The following is a 14,358-nucleotide window of genomic DNA, read 5'->3' on the forward strand; positions in this document are numbered from 1 at the left end:
CGTCTCCCCGCACAGACCGGCCGCAAGGGGGCGCTGTGCCCGGCCGTGCTCCCCAAGATGGCGGCGGGCGGCGCCGCTCTGGCCGTGGTGGTGGTGCTGCTGTCGGTGCTGTGGTGCTGGTGGCGGCGGGCGGGGCGCGCTGCGGGCCGGGTGTGTGTGGCGGTGCTGGGCGACCTGGGCCGCAGCCCGAGGATGCAGTACCACGCGCTGTCGTTGGCCCGGCACGGCCGCCAAGTATCGCTGCTGGGCTATTTACGTGAGTGAGGGCTCCGTGCTGAGGCGGTGATGGCCGCCTGGGGCGGGGTGATGCTGTGGGCCGCGTCTCTCAGCCTCCAAATGCTCCCACAGAGACTCGGCCGCACCGCGACGTGCTGAGCAGCGGGGAGATCCAGGTTGTGTCCGTGTCGGAGCTGCGGAGCTTGAGAGGTGTGTGAGGTACCGCGGGTTGAGCAGGGCTGGGGCTGGGGGGACATTGTGAGCCCAGCCGGCTGTGGGACACACGGGACTTTGTTTTGCAGTTGGGCCGAAGCTGTTCCAGTACGTGGTGAAAGTCGTTGCACAGACCGTGCAGTTACTGCACACGATGCTGAGGATGGAGCCGCCTTCCTGTGTCCTCCTTCAGGTGTGTCTGTGTGGGTAACGTTATTGGTATTGCGTTGCAATAGGTTTTTAGCAGCCTTGGACACTGGTGTTCTGTATTTGATTAACACATAAACCTCTCTGTGCATTTAGACCTGTTAATGGATTGTGATCAAATCCTCCTTCTTGTTTCCCTTTTCTCATTGTTCAATGCTCCTTTTCTCCTATGCTGGTAGATAGTGATAGGACAAGGGGGGATGGTTTTAGTCTAAAAGATGAGCAATGTAGATTAGATATGAGGGGGAAGCTGTTCATTGCAGGGCTGGTGTGGCCTTGGTACAGTTGTGGATGCTCCATCCATGGAAGTCTCCATTGGTAAGGATGGATCTGGTGCCTGATGGGGTGTTGGCAGGGCTGCCTGGGGAAGGGATGCTGAAACTCAGTGCTCTCTAAAGTCCCTTCTAAGCCATTCTGTTACAATTGTAGTTAAGTGTTGGCCCCTCAACCTGAGGAATATTTTCCTCTGTTTTATTAAACAGAATCCTCCAGGTTTGCCCAGTATAGCTGTTGCCTGGCTGGCCTGTCTTTTCTGGAGAAGCAAGCTGATCATTGATTGGCACAATTACGGATACACCATCATGAGTCTGAATCATGGAAGGAATCACCCATTGGTGCTCATCGCAAAATGGTTTGTACAGTAATTCTTCTGTGAGCTACCTGGAAATAGGGAAATGAAATCATTAGCAACATGTGGCTTTAGGTTGGTGTGTGAGAGCTACAGGAACCGAGAGATTTGCTGATGTGGTTTAAACACGTTCCCTTTGGTTGGACCTGTTTGGTGGAGTGCAAATGCAGACTTAGATCTAGTGAGTTTTGTTTCTTGCTGATTCAGTGTGACCACTTCTTGCTTACAGCTTTGAATGCTTTTGAGAGCTGTGTTCTCAGGCTTTAAACGACAAGGAATCACACATAACCCTTCTCATGGGCTGATACTGCTGTAACATAACAGTATGTGTAATTGTTAATTAAACTGAAGTTACTGGGAGCAGTTGAGTTTTTGTCTGGCTTTTAGTTTGCATCAGTGCTGGAGAGCAGTTACTGTGTGTGTGTTGGAGTTGCCTTTGGGTTCTTACTGGGTTTCAATTTCTGTCAGGTATGAGAAGCTGTTTGGGCGATTGTCTGACTATAACCTGTGTGTCACTGATGCCATGAAGGAAGATCTGTGGGTGAACTGCAACATCAGGTGAGTTAAAAACCTGTAATGTTATGTGCATACTCAAAGCAACAGGAAAGCATGTAGTCCTGGGGAGCCTGGGTTCGGAGTATTCCTACAGAAGCAATGTCAGGACAACTTTGTCTTGTTTTAATGGTTGTGTTTCATCTACTGAAAAGACACCTAAGAAGGGCATCCTTTGTACAGGATTAACATGTCAAACTTGGTCTGTTCCAACAAGCTTCAGAAACAGAGAAAGTTGAGTTAAATCATCCTTTTGTTGTGATGATCCGCTTCCTTTTTGTGTTGTGTCGCTGTAGCCTGTCACTGTTTCTTTGCCACGTGCTTTTCTGTTGGATCTGGTGTTTATTTAACTGATGAATTTATTTCATTACAGGGCAGTAACGCTGTATGATAGGCCAGCTTCTTATTTTAAGGAAACTCCATTAGAGCTTCAGCATCAGTTGTTCATGAAACTTGCCCAAGATTATGAGCCATTTAAACCACGACGTGTGTAAGTAAAGCATGAAGTTACAGTCCTTCACTGAATAGCACAAGGTTATGGCATTTAGTCACCAGAAATACCTTTAGATGGAGGCATAAGCTCCTCAATATTAACGGATGCTGGTCTTTGTATGCTTACTGTGTGAGTGCATCTAATTGCCACTGGAGGGGCCATCAGGGATGTCTCTGCAATGATGACTATCCCCAGAGAAGTTAGATGGCGAATCTGAAACCAAGTGCTTGGAAATTCATGCTTCTGAAGCACTGCATTTCCTTCTGTGTTTGCTGGCTGTGTTTGTGTAGTCTGTATTCTGAAAGTTCTGTTTTTGCAGTACAGAGTCTGTCAGTTGGAACGCTGAGAGGTCGGCCTTTACAGAAAGGGATGAGAAGAGTGGGGATGTGACAAGAAGCAGTGGACGGCCGGCTCTTCTCATCAGCAGCACCAGCTGGACAGGTTTGTAAACTGCTTATTTTTAGTATATTGACACTTTGGAATAAAAGAAAATTAGGTCTGTTTGTACTTCTCACACTGGACACTTATTTCCGTCACAAGTATATCGTTGTAGACTTTCAAAAATGAACATAATTGTGGCAAATTTTGAACAGGAAAAGCGTGTTCCGTACTTAAAGATGTAATTCATTGTAAGTGCTAAAAGCATGCATGTTGCTAATAAGACCCTTTCTTTCAGAGGATGAAGACTTTTCAGTCCTTCTGAAGGCGTTAGAAGGTCAGTACTAAGGAATGCCTCTCAGCTGTACAAAGGTGGATAGTGGGTGAGGGCTTTTTCTAAGTAATACTTCCTCTGTATTCAAGTGCAAGTGCAGGTGTGTGTGATTGGTTTGCAGTGGGTTATGAGTAGGAGCTGACATATGGAAATGAGGCCTCTGAATTCAACTCAGGGTGGTGATGGGGGGAATTCTATTTCTCACTTGTAAATGGCAGTAATGAAATGGCCAATATGGCGTAGTCAAAGAAATGTTTTATGGTTAATGATTTCTAAACATACTGTGATTTATTTCTATAGAGGTCTGGGGATTTAATATGTGAAATATGTGAAAACTTCCTACTGTTTGGTGAGACGTGTGTTTGTGGAGAAATTACTTGAAGTAGGAAGCTGAATTATTTGCACACGGTGACCCTTTATGATCAGCCATCCATTTACTTGTCAGGTTTTTGTCTTCCCCAGATTATGAGCAGTATATCAATGAGGGAGTCAAGCTTCCAGCTTTAGTATGTGTGATAACAGGTAATACTTTATTCATGTTGTAATTCTTTCTTTCCACTGATTGCACCTAATTTTCAATCACCCTGATAAAATCACTGCTATCTTTTCTTTTTTCTCCTTGCTTTAAAAAGGTAAAGGACCACTAAAGGAGTACTACAATGGACTGATACAGAAACTGCACTTTAAACATATCCAGATCTGTACACCGTGGCTGGAAGCTGAGGATTACCCAGTTTTGCTTGGTAAATGATGAATTCTGAAATGATTTGATGTGAGGAAGCATGCCTGTTCATGTCCCGGTTCACACTCTTAAGCAGGTCAGAAAAGACATCTCAGTTTTTGACTGAGCACCCAAAAGAAGCTGAAATTCTAAATGATGATGTTTTTGGAATAACGTTGGCACATTCTTAGTATTGCATCCAGTGTGATAAGCTCAGTACGGTACTCATGTACATATCCAAGCTGACCTGGGGTTTCAGATGTGTGAACTGAGATGAACAGGAAGAGCCATGCAGCATATCCTGCCTGCATTGTGGTATCTCCTGTGTGCGTATCTGTTCTGAGCAGATGAAGAGGCCAAAAGGCTGCTCTGTGAGAAATGTGAGATTTACAAATTCTCTTTAATTCAACAGGAACTTGCCTGGTATGTTTCTAAATGCAGTCATGTAGTTTAATATCTCTTGCTCATATTTAGCTCACATCACCCAAAAAAAACCCACATATATTTATGCAGTAAGACCAGAAGAGCTGCTTCAGAGAATTCAGAGTCTTGTCTGCTTCGTTTGCTTTTTAGGCTCAGCAGACTTGGGTGTGTGTCTCCATAAATCATCTAGTGGATTGGATTTACCTATGAAGGTGGTAGATATGTTTGGCTGCTGCTTACCTGTGTGTGCAATATATTTTGAATGGTAAGAGTTTGCTTATTGTGCTACCAGGATTTACAGGTCCTTGCTCTGTGAAGAGGTGAATATATGCAGTAACCAACCTTACAGTGCACAGAGCTTTGGGGAAAAGGCAGCTCTTACAAATAAATAGGTATTAATTGCAAATATCTCATGTGCTGAGCACGGGCAGATTTTCCTTAGGGGTTAAAGTTGATTATTGCCCTCATTTTGATGTGCATGGAGATGAGTGGCACAATGACTGAGTGAGGGCCCTTTTGTATTGTACTGCAATGCAGTACTACAATACAAGTTTCATTTAAACTTCAGTATCTGCCTTTGGTTCTGTTTTGTCAGGAGTTCACCCCCTACTTGTGCTGCCCATAGGAAAGAGACACAATGCAACTTCTGAGATGTGCATCTCCCACTCACTGTTTTTCTTCTATTTTTTTCTATGTCTTTTGTTCACAGTTTACATGAACTTGTGAAACACAATGAAAATGGGCTGATATTCAGGGATTCAGATGAACTTGCAGAACAACTGAAGGTAAAGACGTAAGAGATTATTCTTTCCTATTAGCTCTAACGACAGAAGTCTTACTATGTGAGCGACATGTTCCCGTATTACAGACATCCATATTTTGCATTCTCAGAAGGCACTGCTTTGCTAGAAAAGCTAGAATTGATCCAAAATAGAACACAGTGGTATTTTTCTGTGTTATTTTTATCTTACAGATGCTTTTCTTGGGATTTCCCACGTTGGAAGGCAAACTCCATGAGTTCAGGAAAAACCTTCGTGCATCCAGGCAGCTGAGCTGGGATGAGAGTTGGGACCAGACCGTTCTTCCTTTATTTAACCAGACTGAATGACTTTTGGGGGGAGTATGGGGTCAAAAAAGCTATCATGTGTGCACCTCCAGGACTGTCTTCAATGGTGAATAAACACTTGGTATTGTTTACAACTGTAATATTGAATCACTTCAACTGATCAGACAAACCTCTTCCCTTACAACTGGAGCTTCTTGTGTGGGTAATAATAGTGCAGAAGGTGCAGCTGAGGTTTTCCAGCAGATTCCTGCCTGGTGTTATGGCCATCCCCATTAGCCAGTGCTACACACGAGGTAAACTCAGCATTCCTCTGTTGTACACAGCGATGCTGATGAAAGCTTTAGAGAGGTTTTGTCTTCCTGTAATAAATATCCAACTTAATTCCAGCTGCCGTGGGCTTCTTCAGCTTAAAGAATATTTCTTAAATTACCTGTCATTGGTCTTCTCTCAGTTACTACAGGAGGAGGAAGTGAATGTATTTCTTCATTTTCTTAAAGTAACTTCTAAAACAACATCTAGAAATGGAAGTCAAAAGAGGAGAAAAATAATACATTCGGTTCTGCTTCAGGATTAATGGTGGCTAATGGATGACATGAAGGTCCAAAGCAGGTAAGCTAAATTCTTCTCCTCCAGCATCAGTGACACCCTGTATAATGTGCAGGCATTACTCAGGTTGTTCTGGGATGACACACGTTGCAATTTTGCAAACACACATACAAAAAGCTGACATCAATTACAGCTGGTTTTAGTATTAAAAACGTTTATTATAGAACACTGTTCTATTCCCTTGTCAGTATGAGATGCACACCTGCAGGAGCGCAGGGCGAGTCTGCATTGTTTACAAATCAAAACTGCATTTAAATAATTCAATCCAGTTCTCCAGAATCCAAGTGCATCACAATTAGGGCCTTTTTCTCTACAGCTTGTGGTGCACAGATGCTTATAAGGAGCAGCTGCTCACTTGCACGCACGCTGGCAACTGCAGGAAGAAACATAAACTCATTTTGACAACAGCTCGTGCATATGAGATACATGCATAAGGCTGCTCTTGGTGCACACATCTCAGTCTGTTTGTAGAATTCAGGACAGTCTTGGCGTGAGGATGAGAGAAAATTTCCTCTGAAGTCCTGTGCTGTATTGACCAAATCTATGTGAATAATTGCAGGATAGTCACGTTGGGCTGCGTATCATGGAGAAAAATCCTATTGCTGTGGGTTGGAATAATCTGCCATCTGATCCCGGCTTTATCTGCAAAGAGAAACACTGAGAATCGTATTTCTGCTTAATGAAATAAAGAGCTAAAGTTGCACGTTAAGGTCTGTACGAAGAGGTACGAATGTAACAGCATTATTGTGTTACGTAGCCAACCACTGTGCTCCGGCTGTACTGCTGTAAGGCTGCAATAGGTTTTGAAGGGTGAGAAGTCCTCCATCTCTCCCTTTTACTTAAATCTCTCCTCCTTTTTAACCCTCAAAGGACAGTTACAAGTTGCAGGCCACAGTTAAACATTTCTACAGTTAAATGCAGTGCAGGTTTTTGCCTGTTCTAGGCTTAACCCTTATGATCTTTCCTATTAGAACCAAACTTGAGTGTGTCTCAAATTGACGCTGTAACAAATGAGAGTGGTGGCAGGATGCAGCAAAGGGCTGAGATGTCTTTAATGTCCTGAGCGAATCCATGTATCTCAGGCAGAGTTCTCCTGAATCCAGGGATCCCATTGCTGGACAATACCCATTGCTAAAAAGAAATGTTCATCTCCACTATATATTAAGTCACTGGGAGAGGCCAAATCTATTGATACAGTGAATAAAATAGGCACCTACCAAGTTCAGCCTGGAATGTGTGGTAAGTGTCTGGGTTACGGACTGTCAGAGCAATATAGATCTCAGGTTTTCTGTCTGCTCTTAGGGTGGAGAACTTCTGTAACATACCAGTAAGGGATAAGGTTACCTCTGGATCGTATATCACATCTGCATGGGGAAAGAAAAGGGAAGTGTTCAGTGTTTATTAAGAGCTAAGCAGAAATCAAGCCACAGAATTCTATACCTGAATTCTTAGATGATTTTTGCCTTGGAAAGCCACTACCTACCCTGTCTCAGTTTAAAACCATTCCCCCTTGTCCTATTGCTGTCCATCCATGTGAATAGCCATTCCCTCTCCTGTTTATATGCTCCCTTCAAGTACTGGAAGGCCACAACAAGGTCTCCCCACAGCCTTTTCCAAGCTAAATAAACACAAATGTCTTTATTTCTGTTACCTCCTTCCTCCTGCATCTCTCTGCAAAGTCAGGCATAACCAGAAGGGAGAGCTACCTGCTGCAATGATGACGTCTGCTTGCAGAGCCAGCAGTTGTTTTTCTGTAACTGAACCCCAGTCGAGCTCTGAAACAATGAGTTTGGGTTGTTGGGATTCCTTCCTTTCTGCCTCCTGCCCTTGGGCTGGATTCATAGTTTCAGGCTGCAGGGTGAAGCCATTCAGACGGATGTTTTCTGTCAGCTGTTTGAGAACACAGTGGTGGTAATCACTGAATATATATGTCTTGGGATTGCAGGTTTTGCAGATCACGAGTCCAGTGAAGCCGACTCCACTTCCTAACTCCAAGACTGTCCTAAAGATTAATGGTGGAAAACAAGTATTGATGAGGAATCTGATGTTGATTATTGAAATCAGAATATTCCAAGTTTATCTAAAGGTAAATTCAGCTACAGATTATCTCAGTTTTTGAGCAGATCCTCTATGATTTAATGCTTGTTCCAAGTAACTGGTAAAGATAGCAAACAGGATTCAATTATAAGAATTAATCACTGGAATTATTAATTCCATCGTGGGGGTGAGAATCATTCCTAATTCTGGACTTCTGCAGCATTTATCTGTATCTGAACCAGTTGTGCACTTCTTTTCCTAGTGGAGAGATGTTTCTAAAGCACAGTTCTATCCTAATTTAGCTGAAGCTGTGCTCAGAAGTGCCCATTCCTTTCTGGTCCTTATATACAAAGCATCTTTCAGTATCTACAGGGGGGCTGTAAGAAAGAAAGGGATGGATTGTTGAGCAGGATCTGTTGTGATAGGAAAAGGGAAATGGTTTCAAACTAAAAGAGGGGACATTTAGACTGGATATCAGTAAAGTTAAATATAACATTAGTGGTGATGCTCTAGCACAGGTTGCCCAGAGCTGAATATGCCACATCCCTGGATGTACCCAGAGCTGTGCACGGGGCCCTGGGCAGCCTGAGCTGTGGCCAACAGCCCATATCAGGGGCAAAACAGCCTACAGTCCAGAGCAGATCAGGGCAGGTGCTGTAATTGTTTTCATCTCAAAGCCTGTTTTAAAGCAACTACGCCGTCATCTCCTGAACTGATGCAGAACAGGAGGAGAGCAGTTGTTATCTGGCACCGGCTCCCATTTCTATCCATGATGCTGTTGTTACCTGTTAGTGAACACCGCAGGGTTCTCCGTTGCCCACTCAGCGAGGTGCAGAGCAGCATCCCACGTGACGAGCCCTGTGGTTCCTTGAGAGATAATGGCCACACTCTCTGAAAGGGTCACGGCTTCTCCTGAGGGCTGGGGGTCACACGTGGGGGGGAGAGAGATGTCAGCAATGGCAGCTGTGCTGCAGCTCACAGCTGTGGGGCAGCCTGGAGGAAAGGGCAGGAAGAACTCGGGGGGTTTGGAGGTGATCTCCACTTTGACTCATAGAACTGCTTGGAGTTAGAAGAGACCTTTAGAGGTCACCTGGTCCAACTCCCATACAACCAACAGGCTGCCCAGGGAGGTTGTGGATGCCCCGTCCTTGGAGGTGTTCAAGGCCAGGTTGGACGGGGCCATGGGCAACCTGATCTATGGGGTCTCTATGGGGGTCTATGGGGTCTCCTGGGCAACCTGATCTAGTAAATGTGTATGTTTGGTGGCCCTGCCAGGCAGGGGGGGTTGGAACTACATGATCCTTGAGGTCCCTTCCAACCCGGGTCATTCTGTGATTCTGTGAACAGGGACAGATGATTAGAAGTGCTCTGTAACGAAGCCGTCTCGTTAGTGTTTACCAGTAAGTAGCTTTTGTAGCACTGAGTGGATTCTTCCTCGTTTAAGACACGTGCCAACGCGTCGTACAGCTCATCCAGGGGTTCGGCTGCCGTGGATTCGTGCTGTGAACAGAGAACGGAGCCTCAGCTGCCACCCCGAGCCCCAAAGGATAAGAATAAGAGACCGGTACCTTGTTAATGAGCTCGGTGAGGAAGCACCGTCTGTAGGAGGCGGGCGGGGGGAACCGCGCACACAGCGGGTGCAGGACGGTCTGCAACGATAAACCGTGACGGCGGGTGGGTGAGATGCCGGCGGCTGCAGGATGGACGTGGGGGCGGCGATACGAGCTGGGAACGCGGTTCATTGTGCGGTACCTGGTGCAGGATGTGAGCGAGCAGGGAGCACTGGGAGCGCTCCGGGCCGGCCCGCAGCTGCTGCTCCAGCTCCTAAAGTGCAACGAGAGCGGAGCTGAGCCCGCAGCCGAGCGGACGATCCCCGCACAGCCCGGCCCAGCTTGTATAGTGAAAAAGGACCCTATAGTAAATGTAGCTCACCGCCCAGGGCATGGCACGGAGCTGCCGCACCGACAGGAAGCGCCGCTGGAAGAGCAGCCCCAGCTCCAGCTCCGGGCCCGCCATGTGCCCGGTGCCGGTAAATGGGAGCGGCACGAAGGAGCGGAGCAGCCGCCCCAACGGGGACTCGAACCCGCGACCCTACGATCCAAAGCCTGACGCTCTCACGCCCGTAGCAGCTGTCCAAGCGACGCGCAGCTCCGCTTCCGGCGCGATGTGATGACGTCAGTATCCCGCACCGTCGCTAAGGACACGGTGCCCGGGGCTGAGCTGGGCCCGAAGCGGCGGCGCCATGGGCGGGTACACGGCGGACGAGAAGCTGCGGCTGCAGCAGCTCCGAGCGCTACGGCGCCGCTGGCTGCGGGACCAGGAGCTGAGCGACAGGGAGCCCGTGCTGCCTGAGCGGCGACCGGGGCCCATCGCCGCCTTCTGGGAGCGATTCCTGCAGCCAGGCGGCCTATGGAGGATGAAGGTGAGCCTGGGTCCGGCCTGAGCCCCGGCCTAAGGCCTGGTCTGAGTCCCGGCCCTGAGCCCCGCTGTCCCGTTGTCCCGCAGGTGTTCAGCGCGTACCAGACCGGCTGCTTCTTCGTGGGCCGGGTGCTGATCCCCGCCTGGCTGCTCCACTACTACATGAAGTACCACGTCGCGGTGCGTGGATCGAGGGGATGGGGAGAACTCGGCGGTGTCTGAAGCAGGAGAGGGAAGGGGTTGTGAACCGGTCAGATAATGAAGGAACGGCTTCACATTGAAGCCATATATTCATATTTCAGGGGGAAATAGTTTACCCAGAGGGCAGTGAGGTGCTGCTGCTGCTGCCCGGAGCTGTGGGTGCCCCATCCCTGCAGGTGCCAATGGCCACAGATGGGCCCTGGGCAGCTGAGCTGGGGGGAGGGCAGCCCGACCACAGCATGGAACCGGGTGGGCTTCCAACCCAACTATGATATAGTTCTGTTACAGTCACTGATCATGGGAGGTGTTGGGACAGCTGGGCTGCAATCATTGGTGTGGGAGGGAAACCAAATGCTGGGATAGAGCTCCCAGTTCTATGTCTTTTCTGGCTGGTATCTTTTTAACTAGTGGGAGGAAACCAGCCTAGTGAGCTCTACACGTAACAGTACATGTTTGAGAGGGGTTATGAAGAACAATTATACTCACTGTGTTGGAAATTCTTTATGCTTCACCTGTGTGATGTTCTTATTTTTTTCTCCCCCTCTGTGCTTTCAGAAAAAGCCGTATGGTATCGTTATGTCAAACCCACCCATATTCCCGGTAAGTCCATTCATACTCGTGTCATCTTCTACCTTTGTTAAACAGCAGCAGAGAAAGGATGGCTCCAGAAATAGGGGTTGATGCAGCAGCTGTGCAGGGAGGATTTCACCCCTAACAAGTACATAGCAACAGACTGAAGGCCGAGCTGTGAGCTGCTGAATTCAGCCTGATTGCTTGAGCTACGTCAGCTCAGCAGGCCAAGGCAATGCCTGCAGCTTGAACAAGCAGAGGTCAGGCATTGGGTTGGCTTTGCTACGGGGTTCTGCAGCTCTCCATATACAGCTGGCTGTTGGGTTAGAGGCTGTGCTGGAGATGAGCAATACTATGGTGAAGGTGGTTATGCAGTGCTACAAACCTAGTGTATGTTCTTGAAACAATAATCACTTTAAATGCTGTTTTTCTGTGGCATCAGGAGGGTGAAGCAAATGCAGATTGCACAGAATTTAGCTAAGGTGCAATGGCAGCATCTTGAGAAATGTGGAGGAAATGACGCTTCTGAGTCCATAGTTCTTGTTTAGAAGCAGGGCGGTCACGGCTTGGTTTAAGAAGTGAGCTGTAAAGGAATGGATTGTGTGCAGGAGGAAACCTCACCATGTTCTTTCATCCCATCAGGGTGACAGGATTTTAGAGACTGGAGAAATTGTTCCACCTCTGGCAGACGAATCCTCTGGGCACCACTGAGAGCAGAAGGTCGACGTCCTGCACTAATAAAGGCGAGAGCTGCAGCCGCCTGTTTTCTCCTCCATAAAGGAGTCTTTGTTCTCATCGCCTCATCTCTTCTGTCCTTTGCTTTCTCCTTAGTCCAAACTCTCCCACTCGGTGCTCATGTGAGAGTTTCCCTTGCTTTCAGTGAGATTTATTGCTCCCCTATCTCCTTTTTATCCCTCCTCTCCCCTATCTCTTTATCTGGCCTGACTGTAGAGCAATGTGGGCTTTACAGCAATGGCAGGGGCAGTATAGAATGCTGGGAATTGGGCACTAGTCTGCTCATAGGAGGGGTGTCATGGCAGGCTCCTGCACACATGCACACAACAGCTGTCCTCTAGCAGACAGCCCAGCAAGCCCCCTTCTGTCTGACTTCTGGTAATTACAGAGCAAATTAAGCTTCTCCCTGTGTCATCCCATGTCCCAGCCAACAGAGGGGAGCAGAGATGGCACCACTGCATTGTGCCCCACCAACCTCCCCATCCCAGTGTATAATCAGTGATATGGGGAGGTTTTAGACATAGAATCCAGCTGGGAAGGAGAGCAGAAGTTCCTGAGTCATCCCAAAAGGGAGGTTGGTTTGTTTGAAGCAGAGGAGGGAGATGAGGTTCTGAAGAGCTAAGCCACAGTTCATTATTCCTTCAGCTTTAGCTCTTCATTCTGCCTTCAGCCTTTCCTGACTTGGAGTCCTCCTGCCCTCTCTGTTCCCAGGTACCTGTAGCACTTTCTGCTGGGAAGTACCAGCCTTTAATCTAGTGCTAAATCCGCAGATATTTTGGTGCCTATTTTGGTGATAGAAATGACTAAAAGAGGAATTCCGGGTGTGCCTGGAGATATGGAATGTGAGGGGCTGGGACGGGAGCATGGTGACCTCACAGAACTGTGCGATGGCAACAGTCTCTGTTGACATTTGTGACGTCAGGCCTGCAGAGTTGTGGCCAACACGTGGATGAAAACTTTCCTGCAGTCAAAGGGGATCCAGGAGGGCCATGGACCCCTTGACAGGCAGCCAGGCACAGCCCCCTGCCACCCATTCTTTGCTGGTCACCCAGACACCCAGCAAGTATGCAGCCACCTCTACCCCTAGGTAAATATCAGCTTGGAGTGGGTACAGGGAGTTGGGGAGTGAAGGGTGGTGGTTGTGGGGAGCGTGAGGGAGCAGCAGGATCCCTGCAGGTCATCAGGAGGCTCTTGGGAAAGGGGACACTGGGGAAGCTAGAGGGTTCATGTGAGGGCTGGAGGGGGCAGGGGAAAGCAGGGATTAGGGAGATAATGGGGGTGATGGAGGGTTATTGGTGGTGGTAGGGCCAGCAGGGTTAATGGAGGGGTTGGAAGGGTCTCGTGGGTGGGTGAGGTGCCGTGCTTCCTTGCCATGACCATGACCCACGGTGGGTCAGCTCCCCCAGCACAGAGATGCCCAGGATCAGCTCTTCCCAAAACGGCTACAGCCTGAAGCGATCCTTCGCCTGCACCAACCTGCTGCTGCTCAGCCTGGCCAGCCCCGATGGCTCCGTGGGCAGCGATGCATCCCTCGTCCCCCGCGTACGCATGTCTTGCTCCAAGGAGAAATCCAAACCCAACACCTCTACAGTGAGTGACTGCTGGGGATACCCCACATCCCTGGGAGCTCCCTGGTACCCCACCACACAGATCATCAACACACTGGGGACATCCCTATAGCACTAGGGATGCCTGATAGCCACAGGGAAACATTGACACTCCCCATCTGCAGTGAAAAAAGACTGTAAGGCACCTCCTGAGTTCCACGGAGCCCTGGGGGACCTGACAGCCTCCCTCTAATCACCCACATCCCCTGGATGAGGGGCTCTGGTGGCTGTTCAAGGACACAGCAGGTCCACGTCTTGGACTGGTGTCCTGTGTCAACCAGTGCATGTCGAGCTGGTATGTGGGGTCACCATGTGAAGGGAACAGATACCTCTCCAAAACAGAGAGGGGTTTGTCACAACCCCAGCAAAAAAAGACAATGCACGATAGAGTGTCATGGGACATTAACAGCAGAACTCATTGCTACTGCAGGAGAAGTGATCCTCACCACGACTGTGCCACTGAAGAAGGCAGGATGGGCTGCACATTGAGCCGGACCAGCCACCCACTGCAGGACATCACATTGCTTCTGTGCAACAAAGATTCCTGTGTACAAACCTGGTGTGATTCTTTACTTGGGGCTTTACACCTCTCTGAAAAACCCTTCTGAGTCTTCTTTACCTCCTGTGGGTGATGCATCATCCTGACGTTGGGATCAAAGCTGGTTGGGGTTTGTACAGGATGGTTATCTTCAATGTTCTGTGTTACACATAGGACCCTACGTGCATAGATACATCTACTGCATAACACACAAATAGAGTCTGGGTCAAGAGTTACATATTCTTTGCACAAAGCTTTGCTACAACAGCATAAGGATACATGGAGGAGGATCCCCTCACAAACAGGTCCTGGATCACATGCTCTGGGCCGAGGCTTTCACTCAGAGCTCAGTCAGGGCCTCCTTGTTCCTCACACTGTCAATGAGGGCTGTGGTTGAAGGCAGGAGCCACTTAGT

The 14,358-nt window shown here is 48.3% G+C and overlaps 3 protein-coding genes and 1 long non-coding RNA gene across 18 annotated transcripts; 3 read left to right on the top strand and 1 right to left on the bottom strand.

Annotated features, from left to right (window-relative positions):
• The first annotated feature begins 35 nt into the window (after positions 1 to 35).
• Positions 36 to 6,546, top strand: ALG1 (ALG1 chitobiosyldiphosphodolichol beta-mannosyltransferase). Of its 10 annotated transcripts, XR_001558419.3 has the most exons (15): positions 36 to 256; positions 349 to 426; positions 519 to 622; positions 1,119 to 1,267; positions 1,733 to 1,822; positions 2,190 to 2,306; positions 2,629 to 2,750; positions 2,986 to 3,024; positions 3,484 to 3,543; positions 3,654 to 3,764; positions 4,316 to 4,430; positions 4,875 to 4,950; positions 5,139 to 5,337; positions 5,683 to 5,840; positions 6,397 to 6,546. XR_001558419.3 is itself a non-coding variant. In XM_015877344.3 (13 exons), the coding sequence occupies exons 1-13, from the start codon at positions 58 to 60 to the stop codon at positions 5,271 to 5,273; spliced, it is 1,395 nt and encodes a 464-aa protein (XP_015732830.2). In that variant the 5' UTR covers positions 36 to 57; the 3' UTR covers positions 5,274 to 5,371. The 10 variants fall into 10 exon arrangements, 1 of the variants encoding a protein (XP_015732830.2); XR_014934112.1 differs by lacking the exon at positions 4,316 to 4,430; XR_014934113.1 differs by lacking the exons at positions 5,683 to 5,840; positions 6,397 to 6,546 and having other exon boundaries at positions 3,467 to 3,543; positions 5,139 to 5,371.
• On the bottom strand, positions 5,975 to 10,026 carry EEF2KMT (eukaryotic elongation factor 2 lysine methyltransferase). 5 transcript variants are annotated; one of them, XR_014934118.1, is made up of 9 exons: positions 9,807 to 10,026; positions 9,627 to 9,698; positions 9,443 to 9,523; positions 9,273 to 9,374; positions 8,660 to 8,793; positions 7,544 to 7,839; positions 7,321 to 7,455; positions 7,055 to 7,151; positions 5,975 to 6,479 (listed from the first exon to the last, which is right to left on the bottom strand). XR_014934118.1 is itself a non-coding variant. In XM_015877345.3 (8 exons), the coding sequence occupies exons 1-8, from the start codon at positions 9,888 to 9,890 to the stop codon at positions 6,379 to 6,381; spliced, it is 1,017 nt and encodes a 338-aa protein (XP_015732831.3). In that variant the 5' UTR covers positions 9,891 to 10,026; the 3' UTR covers positions 5,975 to 6,378. The 5 variants fall into 5 exon arrangements, 2 of the variants coding, with proteins under 2 accessions (XP_015732831.3, XP_085370975.1); XR_004308991.2 differs by lacking the exon at positions 7,321 to 7,455; XR_014934119.1 differs by lacking the exon at positions 7,321 to 7,455 and having other exon boundaries at positions 7,489 to 7,839.
• A 22-nt stretch (positions 10,027 to 10,048) lies between these two features.
• Positions 10,049 to 11,842, top strand: NDUFB6 (NADH:ubiquinone oxidoreductase subunit B6). 2 transcript variants are annotated; one of them, XM_015877346.3, is made up of 4 exons: positions 10,049 to 10,296; positions 10,380 to 10,472; positions 11,049 to 11,093; positions 11,706 to 11,842. In XM_015877346.3, exons 1-4 carry the CDS (start codon positions 10,117 to 10,119, stop codon positions 11,772 to 11,774), a joined length of 387 nt encoding a protein of 128 aa, XP_015732832.1. In that variant the 5' UTR covers positions 10,049 to 10,116; the 3' UTR covers positions 11,775 to 11,842. The 2 variants fall into 2 exon arrangements, with proteins under 2 accessions (XP_015732832.1, XP_015732833.1); XM_015877347.3 differs by lacking the exon at positions 10,380 to 10,472.
• A 152-nt stretch (positions 11,843 to 11,994) lies between these two features.
• On the top strand, positions 11,995 to 13,960 carry LOC146758715 (uncharacterized). Its single transcript, XR_014934120.1, has 3 exons — positions 11,995 to 12,885; positions 13,196 to 13,388; positions 13,836 to 13,960. It is a non-coding gene; the product is annotated as an uncharacterized LOC146758715 (long non-coding RNA).
• The last annotated feature ends 398 nt before the right edge of the window (positions 13,961 to 14,358 follow it).

This window comes from Coturnix japonica, chromosome 13, assembly GCF_054131305.1.
Source record: "Coturnix japonica strain WE chromosome 13, WE-NBRP24, whole genome shotgun sequence".
Lineage (NCBI taxonomy): Eukaryota > Metazoa > Chordata > Aves > Galliformes > Phasianidae > Coturnix > Coturnix japonica.